General features: G+C 46.5%; 2 protein-coding genes across 5 annotated transcripts in view; one reads left to right on the top strand and one right to left on the bottom strand.

The window, feature by feature from the left end:
- The window catches only part of Fas2 (fasciclin 2), an 81,145-nt gene extending 72,980 nt beyond the window's left edge, over positions 1–8,165 (bottom strand). For 2 of the 4 annotated variants that reach the window (XM_070663308.1, XM_070663307.1), the window contains exon 1: positions 7,690–8,162. In XM_070663308.1, coding sequence (XP_070519409.1) covers positions 7,690–7,753 — 64 coding nt within the window. In that variant the 5' untranslated portion in view covers positions 7,754–8,162. Of the gene's footprint in view, positions 1–7,689 lie in introns of all 4 variants that reach the window. The other 2 variants (XM_070663306.1, XM_070663309.1) reach the window with 2 other exon arrangements.
- Positions 1–12,187, top strand: part of Glcat-i (Glucuronyltransferase I) — a 105,125-nt gene that overhangs the window by 75,778 nt on the left and 17,160 nt on the right. The gene's annotated exons all lie outside the window — the stretch shown is intronic.

The raw sequence follows: 12,187 nt of genomic DNA, 5'->3' as shown, positions 1-12,187 counted from the left end.
AGTCCAATTCCCATGGATCGTTATCCCGAGATGCCGGGGCCCGAGCTCTCGTTCTAATCCAGTTCACGCGAAAACGAACCTAACGGAAGCGCGGCCGAGCAGCTATAGGGAGTCACGGCCGACCTATCGCTTTAATGACGGACCCTAACTCCCATTAGAGGGTCCGGATAGCAAGGTGGATAGCCAGGCACAAAAGACGGGAGTCTCTTGTCGTCACGTAGTCTCTTAGAATAAGAAAGCAAGAATGGGTAAAAGCGCTCGCGAGGAACCTAAAAGCGGATCTGTGCAAAAAATTACAACGTCGTCATTGTTAGCTAGCGGTAAATCTCGATTTCCGTAAAGTAACTGTAAAGCTATTCGCCATCGCGAGAAAAATAAGGCTTCCGCACCAATGGGCGATTCGAGACTTCCGTTCGCGTCAAACGGCATCGAATAATAAAGACTGTCCCGTCTTGCTTTATTTTTACCAGGCGTTACGTAAATTGAATTTGTTCAGCTCGTGACTTTCGTTCGTCGGTTACTGTTAATTAAATTGATATCGATATTAATTTATGTTGATGCCGGTGTCGCCTGACGCCAGTTGTAAATTTCGCGGAGAGTGGGAGGGGGAATCTCAATTAAAGTTTCATCCAGTCAAGGGTGAAGTTTCGGTTCTACATTGTCGTAAAATGGTGGCACACGAATGCCCTTTTCGGTAGAATAATTCAGCGAGCGCGGTGCCCGACCACCGGGTCGCTTTTACGATCGGTCGTTCATAAAGGGGACAAATTACAATGCCGCGAGGCGTCGCGTCCGGTCGCGACTTTTCCCGTTTGCGGAATTGTAAAAGTCGTTTCAAAAAAAAAAAAGGAAAAAACAAAAAAAGATTTAGCACGCGGATTTTGTATCACTGAATTAATAAGCAATCGTAAGCGTCAGTTATAATCTTGGTGCTGCTTAAAGGAAGAAGAACAGCAGGCTGTTCTGGGAGATTTTTTTATCTATCCCATCGTGTGACGCGTACGCGGGATTCGGTCGAAAATACGCGGAAAGAAAGGAACGAAAGAAATAGATGCACGCAAGATATTTCCTACGGAATGAGGGAGGGAGGCGGTATAGGCCCGAGGAAGAAAGGGAGGAGAGTGAAAAGAACCGGGGGCCCCCGTACCCTGGTCATTTTTATAAAAACCTGTTCCGATGCTCTGCCTGCAACCTGCCTCGTGCACCTGCGCGGACAAAGGAGACCTTCTTTTAACGTCTCAACGGACCACCGCGAGCCTCCCCTTTGAGTCATCGCCTAACTACCGTTACATCGGGTGTCTCACAAATTGCTAATCTCACACATGAGTTAAGACTATATTTTAAAATCACGTCGCCGAATAGCGGCGCGCGTTATTGTCCGGAAGTTACAATTGAATTATGAACTTTGACGAAACGCCCGCGACGAGTAAATCACTGCGGAATTAACGCGTGAACTCCCGCGGCATTAGTAGGAATTAACGGGCATCGATAAAATCGTAATCAATGCACAAATATTTGATTTGTATACCCGACTTTCCATCGACAACGGACAGAAATTGAACACGTCTCGCACAGCGGAATGCGTGAATGAGAATCTCGGGGATGCCTCTCGGCCTCCGTACATCGTCGGTATGAATGAGGCGTTCTGTTGCATCGCGCGTATTCAAAATGCGCGCAATAGAGGCACGAGAGATGTCAACGACTCAAAGGATTTGGTGACGTCACTAGGATTAACTAGCTAAATACGCGGCGCGAATTAAATTCGCGTGCTCTCGGCGCGCCGGCGATCAAACGGCGTGCGTTAACTTATTGAAATAACAGTTCGCACTATTCAAATTACCCGTTCGCCTCTCGACGTAAAAAAAATATTCCTCCCAGCCTCGAGTGCGCAGTCAATTACAGCCGTTCGCAAGAATAACAGACAATGATATATAATTGCGCGGAAATATTTCAAGAGCCGAAACGCGAGCGCGATATATCGCTTTCGTGCCTGATCATTAGACGAGTCTATTTCGAACTCGCCCGACATACATTCCGGAATGTAATTATGTTTATATTGCATAACGCGATGCAATGCTATTCCGAAGTTTAGTCATCGGAATAAATCGACGCTCGCGTTTCGTAATAAAACGACGAGCGCAAAAAAGAGAGAAGTGTCAACTATGAAATATCGTCACGTTTCATCTCTTTAAATTCGCGATTAAATCGCGTGGACTGCTATTGATATCGAACCCGATCTTTCAATAAGAAACAATTATGTACGAGTGAGCGCGCGGGAAGATTGCAGCAGGTACGACCCGAATAATATAAGCGATACACAAGGTGCATGTGAAAGGAGATGAACCGAAAGGAAGAGCGAAACGTATTTCCACGATCGCGAGAGTAAGAGAACCACGATCGTCACGGCTAAACACGACGAGAATATGTATTGTATGTGTCGATGTATTTCAATCATCTGATTAATAGTAATTGCAACGAAGCGATGAGTACATACGCGCCTGTGTACCGCTTGTGAATTTATGCGAAATGCATATGACTCGCAATTATTAACGGTAAATATTCGTTACATTCGATTATCAGCAAACAATTATTATATGTTGTTGGTCTATTATGCATTAATGTTCTGGATACATTAATTTATTAGAATAATCGATAAACCGAGATGCCCGCAAAATTTATTAACGCTTCCGCTCAAACAATTCTCCAAGTTGCGTACCGCAAGCGTCGATTCCGAAGCGATCTTCGATAACGGCGCGTTTGTCGCGACGTGTTACCAGTGATAAGATATCGAACGGATTTTCAGGCACGACGGCACGACGGCACTTCGGCGGACGAGAGTTCGACGAGTTTGCTCCCGCTCTACGCAAACAAGAGCACAGGTGGCACGCTATTTTTCTTACGACGGTGTTTGCCGATATCAACCGTACGATCGATACGTCCAGAGAAAAATATGATTGGGATAACCATAATTTGATTATAAAAAAAGGTTAAAAATGAAACCAACAATATTTTTATAGTAACTAACTATGCGAGAAAAAAAAAAAATCGTGCATTTTAAGATGTCAACCAAATATAAATTTAAAAAATACGTACGTAACTTCGAAGCTTTATCGTACATTCAGAGAAAAATATAATTGGGATAACTATAACTTTATTATAAAAAAAAAGGTTAAAAATGGGACCAACAATGTTTTTAAGATCCATAAACTTTTTTTTCTTTTATATAACAATAACAACTGACTTAACGGCCATAAAAGCTAAACTCGAGAAATAAGAGCGAGTAACAAATGCGTATTTTAGACTGCTGCGATTTCTCGGGACTATAAAAACGGAGATATGCAGTTGGAATCGTACTTTTTACAATCAACACGAAAACATGACGAAGAAAAAGACTTCTGGGTATTGTTAATTGAGCAAGTTGCTTCGTAATAAAACGAAGCTTCCTGCTGACGACTCACGATGCAAAATTTATTCGCGCAATCTCACAACGGACGATGGTAGGAAATCTAAATATTTGCAGCGTGATCATCACATGGAATAAATAAAATCACGATGATAAGCAATACTCGTTGCAATGGAATCGTTACAAAATGATACGTATTAAATGGAAACATCGCCCGGAAATTTAAACGTATAATTCCAACTCTTTTTGTTAACGAGAATGTATCGTGTATCTTTTTTCAATTAAACTCGCGGGCAAATATTGCAGAAAAAAAAAAAAACATATTAACATCTTTTCCAAAAACAAAAAAATTTTTTTTTTACTAGTCCAGGTTTTACGTAAATAAAGTTACAAATAACAATCAACTGCGATATGAATTTCTGAATAGCGATAATGGAAACGCTAGCGGCAAGTAGCGGGTACCATTAAAAAGATCTGCCGTGAGGCAAAACAAATTACTGCGTGCAAGAATCGTAATTAAAAACACGGGGTCCGGAAGCAATAAATGAAGCCAGACGTTTGTTGCGTGTCCAGCACTTTTTCCACAAAAAAAAAAAAAAATAAATAAAAAACCAAAAAAAAAAAAGGGTTTTCGTTCACCGGCGTTTTCGCCGAGCGTTCCCGCCCAAATTTTTCCTCTGAAAAGACCGCTAATTATTGACAACGGTAGAAACAAACTCGCGTTAAGGATCTTTCCTCCTCCGCTGTCATTGACGCGACGAGGGTCGACTCTTTCACCAGGATAGTGACTGTTAAAAAACCGCCGCGGCTCATTAACTGGCGTCGGTTTCCGTGGAATACATTTTTCCGGGCCGCGCGCGCGAACAGCGTAATAACCGTAATCAACGCGTATCTCTTTCTCTCCTGCGAATAACGACACGATAAACTGCGCCGCGGTCGCCGACGCGACGGGGCGGCACCGGACTGCGGCGCCCGCCTTTTCATCTCGTTTTTGCGACCGACGGGAAAATCTACGATGTGTTACGATAAGCCCACCGCGAAAGTCTTTTCCGGTACGCTCCCCTTCAAGTTCACCGTTTTCCGTTCAAACTTTCAAGAAGTTAAAAACGTCACAAAAAAAAATAGGGAACAATCGTCTCGGGATGATCTCGTTTCAGTGAATGAATTATTGTAACGTGAAGATTTTCCTGTGTTGTGTATATACATATATGGAAAAAAAAAGAGAGAGAGAGAGAGAGAGAGAGAGAGAGAGAGAGAAAGCGCAAAAAACTGTACAGTGTATCGTCCGTAGAATATTAAAAAAAAAAAAAAAAAAAAAATAGGAGAAAAGAAGTACGCAGGAAAAATGTGTCCTGTATCGCGTTCTAATTGAGGCCAGTCGGTCGGTGCTTGATAGAACCAAGCAAATGCAGGATGACCGAACTGTAAGATTAACGAATTATTGTCACGCGGTCGCCTAGTGCCCTTCAAAGAAAAAAGACCAAGCGAATTCGAAGAAGAAAAACGCCGTGCGAACGAAAAGAACAGCTCAGGCGGAACTGGCGCGAGATAGTTATCGCAGAGTCTTTTCGGACCTAACAGCGAATAGATCGATAAAGAAAAATAACGCGTGTCCCGACCAATTACGAATTAGAAATAAGAAAGCGGCGTGTTCGCATTAAAGACGGCGGTTTCACCGAGTCGCACCGAAACGCCGTCGTGTTGTCATTTTTTTCTTTTTTTTTCCCTCCTTTCTTCACCTTGTCCTTCGAATTTTACAAGCACCGACGCATCCCGCTCGCCGATATGATTTATAAAGCGTGCCTGCGCACACATGTTCGAGAAAAGAAAAAAAAAAAAAAAAGCGAAGTACCGTTTTCTGCGACGTTTCACTTTTCAGCTTTACTTCGAGCTTCACTCGCATCTTTTCAGACGTGTAGTTTTCCTTTTCTACGCGCCTGGAAATCGCGTATTGAATCGTCGTTGAACTATCGATTTGTTATCCCGATGATTTTCGCGACGATAACCGATGCTGCGAGGATCAGTTCTACGGGTTACGTATCTCGCTCAAGCTCGTTTATTAACGAATGTTTAAACGGTCACGGAAATTTTTGAGAATTTCGAGAGGAAATTTAAATGCAGGCAACATTGACCCTGGTTTAGACGAAGTTTGAACGATGACACTAATGGCTGGACGCGTTAAATTCTATATTTCACGCTTTTAGTGTTGCTTTTTTTTTTTCGACGTCGACATATCTAGTTGTGGCATGCTTCGGGTTTGAATTGTTCACGCGATCGCACAATGCACACAATAGACGGGTATCGTCACGTAAATGGAAAACGACATGGGCGATCACCTTTACGTTTTTTTAACAATGAAACTTGAAGACCCCGGGGTCAGTAAGAAAAAAACCCTCGGATGATGTCTCGGCGGATAAAGAGTTCAGCGAGTCTTTTGCAAGTTTCCATGGTAAATTACGACACGCTGTCCTCGGTCGCGAGTTCTTTTAGACGACGACGACGGATCATGTCTCGGAAAGATCTCACTCATTCCCCCTCTCACTTTTTCTCTCTCTAGCCCGTTCTCCCTTTTTCTGGGATTTTTTTGTGTCATCTCATAGCCGCGGTCCGTCCGGCGCGCATATAAATTATGGTGGTTAATGTTGTGAGCGCCTGGCTCAATTAATTTGAATGCGGGTAAATAATTCGGAATACAGTCTTTTCTTAGCACAGGAACAGCACCGCGGTGAGAAGGAACGGAAGACGCAAGGAAAGAAAGAAACGTCGCGCGATGGCCTCGCGAAGAGCCGGATCATAAGCGATCGAGACGAAAGAGAGAACGTTCGAGAAAGGAAGGGGTGGGAGGGCGAGGAAGGCGGTCTTCTTCCCGCGATTTCTGCGAGATTCACGGCAGGTAGACGAGGTCCGGTGAGGTCCGGCGAAACGACTTGCGAAAGCGATCGCGAGGATACGCTGGATCAGCCTTGACTTACAGGTGCCCTTTTTCCACGGGTTCCTTTTCCGGATGCCGGCCCGCACAAAGGCCACGAACGCGGTTTATTGTCAGCGGACCCTTTTCAGGGCACTTCGAACGCGCCGAGCGCCTAACAGGTACGCGAAACGGACGTTTGCTCAGGTGCGCGGCGTCTTCCTTGATCCCGTGAGCGAGTCGGGATTCCACGCAAAGATTTCTCGCGTTCTTAGACACAAAAGGTACGATAAAAGTCGCGCGAGACACCTCGAGTGGCAAAATCGCGAAAAGGGATTTTCGTTTTTTTTTTAAAAAGAAAAAAAAAAGAAAAAAAAATTAAAAAAACAGAAAAAGTGGACGAATGCGCGCGACGTATATTATCCCGAGTGTTTGAAGTCGCGGAATGCCATTGTTCCCTCGTCTTTTATTTCTTTTGTTTCCCTTTCTCTCTCTCAAAGCGACTAATTTTTTTGAATTATTATCATTAAAAATACTTTACAATATATATCTTTGAAGGAACCCACGAATGTCTTAATTGGCTGGCTTCCAAATGGCGCAACAAAAATTCTGCGAAAAGTACCAGCAGTGCTAACAGCAAAACGTCTACTGCTAAGAAACTGCGTCTGTGTCTCAACTTTGCTTGGAAGATTTAATTTACGTCAGCGCGATGTAAAAACAGATCCCTGCGCTCACTTCGGCATTTTGGAATAATTCGCGGATAACTTCTGAATGATTCATAACTACCGCGAATTTCACGACGCTAGTGATTCATCGCTGACAAATTCGCGTGCTTCCGTTCGCGGTAACCGGTTAGCGAATGCGTCGATTGCACGGTCGTTCCGACGAGCGTGGAAACTGCGGGATCTCGCGAAAGTGCGTAGACTCGCTGGATTGCAAGGTCGTTAGAGAAGGTGGACATCAACGGTCGGTGGCCGTTACGAATTCAAACGACATCGTTGGACGGGCGGTTCCGACGCGATGCAACAAAACGCGATGCGATGCGACACCCACGGACGCGTGCGCCATTTTAAACTCGAATTCAAATTCACGAGCTACGTTGAGCGCGCTTGAAACTTCGCAGAGAACATCGAATTCCAGAACAGAGCGCGGTGCGGCGGGTTAAACCACCTGCTGAGTGTACTCGCGTGCTCGCTCGTGTCCCTCTCTCTCTCTCTCTCTCGCTCTGCCTTTCTCTCGCTCGCGCTCGGCGCACAGCGAGGCGCGGCGTACGGTACCGCGTGAATAGTCCGTCCCGTGGGAAACCATGTGCGAGAATTCCATCGAGCCGACATTCCGGCGCGCTATTACACGATGAGAGAACACTTTCAGGACTTACCTGTCACTAGCAGCAGAGCGGCGACCGCCAGGCAGGTGGGACGTTCACGGCGAGCTGCCATCATGACGTTGATCGCTGCCTATCTTCACTCCTGTCCGAAGACGGTTGGCTCGTACCTCACCCACCGTTCCTTCCACCGCTCTCCTGTCCGTGCTTGCCTCCTCTCGTCGCTTTTATCGTCGCACTGACACCACACAGCGATTCGCGTTTACCGGTTTCCCGAATTATCGATCGACCGAGATCGAGCGATCAAGCGGCGCGATGCATCCGACCGATTCTTCGACCGACCACGATGGTACGTCGCGACACTGCGCTGGCCTCTCACGAACTGTGGCGGTGAGTGCTGCCTACGCGCTCGGCACGACCTTCGGCCGCTCTCGGCCGTCTCCGTCGGTCCTCGACCCTCCGCCCGCCGTTACGGAGCCAAGTATTCGCGATCGGCCAGCAGAGGGGACAACGACGACCGTTTCCCGCGCGCGACCGCCCTTTGGGATCTCCTTTGGATCGCGTACCTCGTTCCCCGCCGAATTTCTGCGACATCGAGGCTTCCCGGAACGTAAGTTGATCTCATGCTTCCTATGATCGAGGCGACTGGCTTTCCCTGCTTCGAATCGCGAATGACCACGACACCGACGAGCTCGCGTGCTCACGGCGGGTTCGATGCGGAAAATTTCGCGACTGCGAGCTGCAGCAAGAAGGCGATGGATGTTGGTTGTCTCGTATAGCCGTGCGTACACTCGACGCACAAACACAACCGCACAGCAATCGCGAACGACTGTGACGTTAACATGCTCGCGGCGGACTCGATGCCGAAAATTTCGCGAGTGCGAACTATAACAAGATGGCGAAGGCGTTGGTCATTTCGTAGACGTGTGTACACTCCGCGCACAAATACTAATCGAACAGCGATCGCGGACGACTACCACGTTAACGAGCTCGCGTACTCGCAGCTGACTGCGCCGAAAATCTCGCGACTGCGAACTGTAGTAGGATAGCAAGGTTGTCGGTCACCTCGTAGACGTGTGTACACTCCGCGTACAAACACAAATCGAACAGTGATCGCGAACGACTACCACGTTGACGAGCTCGCGTGCTCGCGGCTAGATTACGCCGAAAATTTCGCGACTGCGAACTGTAGTAGGATAGCAAGGTTGTCGGTCACCTCGTAGACGTGTGTATACTCCGCGCAATAACACTAATCGAACAGCGATCGCGGACGACTACCACGTTAACGAGCTCACGTACTCGCGGCTGACTGCGCCGAAAATCTCGCGACTGCGAACTGTAGTGGGATGGCAAGGTTGTCGGTCACTTCGTAGACGTGTGCACACTCGGCGCGTAAACAAGCGAATAGCTTTGGCGAATGTTCGATACAACCAAAACAAATGAAGCGAGCACTCGACTCGCGTTCGGTTTAGCTCTTTCTCGTGACGCGTGCGGGTTCCTCAAAGATTTCTTGCGCGATAAGAACGCGTATTCCGTCGTCCGCCCGTGTCCGTTCGTCAAATATACACCCGGCCGAAAAACACGGCGCATGCAATCCCGCATTTCGAGTGCCAGTCCATCGGGAGTCGACTCGCGCGCAAAGTACACCATTTATTACTCGGATTAGAGATTAAACTACGCGTTAGCCGAGCATTTTTCACACGTCCGGACCCAATATTGGACCGCCGCATCGACGTTTTCCTAGATCAGCCATCTATTTCACCGCCGGCGTCGTTGCTCGTAAACACGCGGGCGTAACACTCCCAAACGAATATAAATCTCCCGGCGGCGAGGGATTTTTGTTCATAGGATAGGATATATACAGCAATCTTGTTTTCGGAATTTGTTTCGCTCTATGCTCCCGTCCGCATATGCAAAAATCGACGATTTATGGCGGCGGCTTATCCAGTCGCCGCTCGCGCAATGTGTACGCACATTCAGACGCGAGGTATCAATGCAATATACCCCTGTGATAAAATAAAAAAAAAAAAGGAATAAAAAAAAAAAAACAAGCGCTATCTAATCTGTTTGACGAGCGGCGCGAAGTAAGATTGATAGACCCGAGGCCGAGTAACTACACGTTGGCTCATTAACTGCGAGAAATAAAGTGAATTAAAGCGAAGTTGTAAAGGGACGATGGTTTTAATCGGGATCGTAGCGGGTCCGAATAACGATTCAATCTAGATCGGGTCTTAATAACGTTGTTTCAAGAATTAATCCCCCCGGAACTCGACGCGTGCGAAGCACGCTTTCCTCCGCCGTAGTTATGTCACGTGCCTTAAACGTCGTCACTTAACGAATCCCTTCTCGCTGTCGTTAAATTTATGGCACGCACGGCGAGGCGTTTTCCTCGCGCCGCCGTCGTCGCCGTGTATGTACGTTTAAGATCTCGGAGATTGATAGCGTATCTGCATCGCGTTGCCGTAAATTCGCGCAAATATTGCTACAGCGCTAATGATAGGCCCGGAATTACGACTCGCGCGTAAGACAATTACTCGCCGGGGCCGACGACGTGGGAGCGACGCCGCCCGGTTTCCGATCCCCGCGCGGAGACGATCCCGCCCTCGGTGATAATAATTCGATCCGGCTGAAATATCTCCAGCGTAAAAGTCGCCCGTGAAAGCTCGGCTTGGAAAACCCGTGACGCGTCTATCGCTGTGCCGGAACCATTAGAATCCGTTGATTGACGAAGCGACTCTCTCGATTCGTTCCCGTAACATCCGTAACCGAAAAGCCAAATGCCGCCGCGGCGCAGCCTCGGAATGTGTCCGTGCTCTTTTATTTCGAGAAGTATACGGACTCCATCACCGGTTACGACCTCCGTTTCATCCTTCTCTCGAGAGGGCCGTCTTTTTTTTTTTTTTTTTTTCAAATAAACCCTCGGACCCTCGCACACTCGACGGATTGAACCCTTGGTTTTTCGTGACACGCGGTAACGTGGTTCTATCTCATAATGATTTTAAGGGACGGGAAAAGGCGAGAAGTGCAGCGGACGCCTCGCTTGTTTATCATTTGTCAGCGGTCTATTTGCACCGAAGCGGTCTCGTAGACGGAGAGTGACCTCGTATCTTTTTCCCACTTTCGTTCCGTAACGTGAAGTCAAGTGGTGACATTCGCATTGTCCTTTGTGACGTCTATCGCGCTGATCGATCGATCCGGCGATAAAAAGGACTCGCCTTGTTAGGGGACAATTGAAGCGGTTAAGTCAAAAACTGATCGTTTTTTATTAAATTCCTGGGGTGGACGGTGCGGATATCATAAAAGGGTCATTACGTTAGTAGCACGATCGTGCGCCGTAAGCTCTCACTTTCTGAATAATTATATGTAAGAGGAACATAATTAACGGATATATCGTTAATGCCGCGGCAGCATTTGCACGTGAATTAGCGGAGGTCGATTAATCTTCGATTATTGCCGCGCGAAAGGTCGTGCGGAATTAATTAAATGTTATCCCACGATTATCCGCCATTATTTTCAAGTTTGTATCCCCGGCATTGTTTACAATTCATTAGTGAGGAAAGTTGGCGCGCTTCTTGCGCAACTAATTCGTCCGCGGCAAAACGAGCCGCGTCTGCTAAGATGATAGATCGCAATTCTTGCGCGACGCCTGCTGAAACACGGCGTAAGGTTTTACCATCTTAAACCCGCCCTGGAAAATCCGTCACGCTATTCACTGATTTTCCGACGGCGTAGCGAGCACCGAAAGTGGATATCCCTTCGCCGGAGCGCGCACTCTTACCGTAATTTTGAATATTTTACGCCATCGGTATTTTAATAACTAAAATTGAGTAGCAACTTAATAACTTTGTTACCTAAGTTTCAGGACATTCGCAGTAGAATTACTTTTGCGTTGCAGTATTAAAAATTAATTAACGTAATATTAAAATGAAGGTTATCAATAAAGGGAGAAAATTATATGGAAAAGCATGCAACATTTTTTTCTTTTTTTCTTTTTTTTTTCATAAATTTATAGGATTCTACGGTGCTTTCTCTGAAATTCCAACAGACCGTCTGCGTTTCCGTCATTTTCTAATTGTCTCATTCAATCTTCCATTCCATTGCTGGGGAAAAAAAAACGAATAAGTGCTCTTGGTAGATAAACAATTCTTGCATATTGGAACTAAAAGAGAGACGGGGAATAAGAGAGTGCGCGCAGGCCGAAGGAGATGCCGGAGATCAAATGAATGAGAGCGACAGAGAAAAATATTAGAACGACTGAAAAGCCGGGTTTAAATAACGCCTCGAAACGCTTGTATCTTTCATCTACTAGCTTTGCGAGCGAGCCGGTTATTAAACACTTAAATCTTTCTCGGTGCATAAAAAAGAAAGCGATGCCGAAAGCTCGTAGGAACAATAAGCGGTAGGGGAGGGGGAGGGGAAGACGCGGGATGCGAGAAAATAAATTTATGAGGAACAAGCGATGCGCCGTTTCTGTTCCACTTCAAAAGCGACTGCTATTAAACTAAATATTTATTCCACGAGTCTTTACCGACAACAGCCTCTTCGCAATAAA

The sequence above is a fragment of the Cardiocondyla obscurior genome, linkage group LG11 (assembly GCF_019399895.1).
Source record: "Cardiocondyla obscurior isolate alpha-2009 linkage group LG11, Cobs3.1, whole genome shotgun sequence".
Classification (NCBI taxonomy): domain Eukaryota; kingdom Metazoa; phylum Arthropoda; class Insecta; order Hymenoptera; family Formicidae; genus Cardiocondyla; species Cardiocondyla obscurior.
Note: the sequence above shows the minus strand (reverse complement) of the source record. Positions and strands in the feature narration are given on the sequence as shown.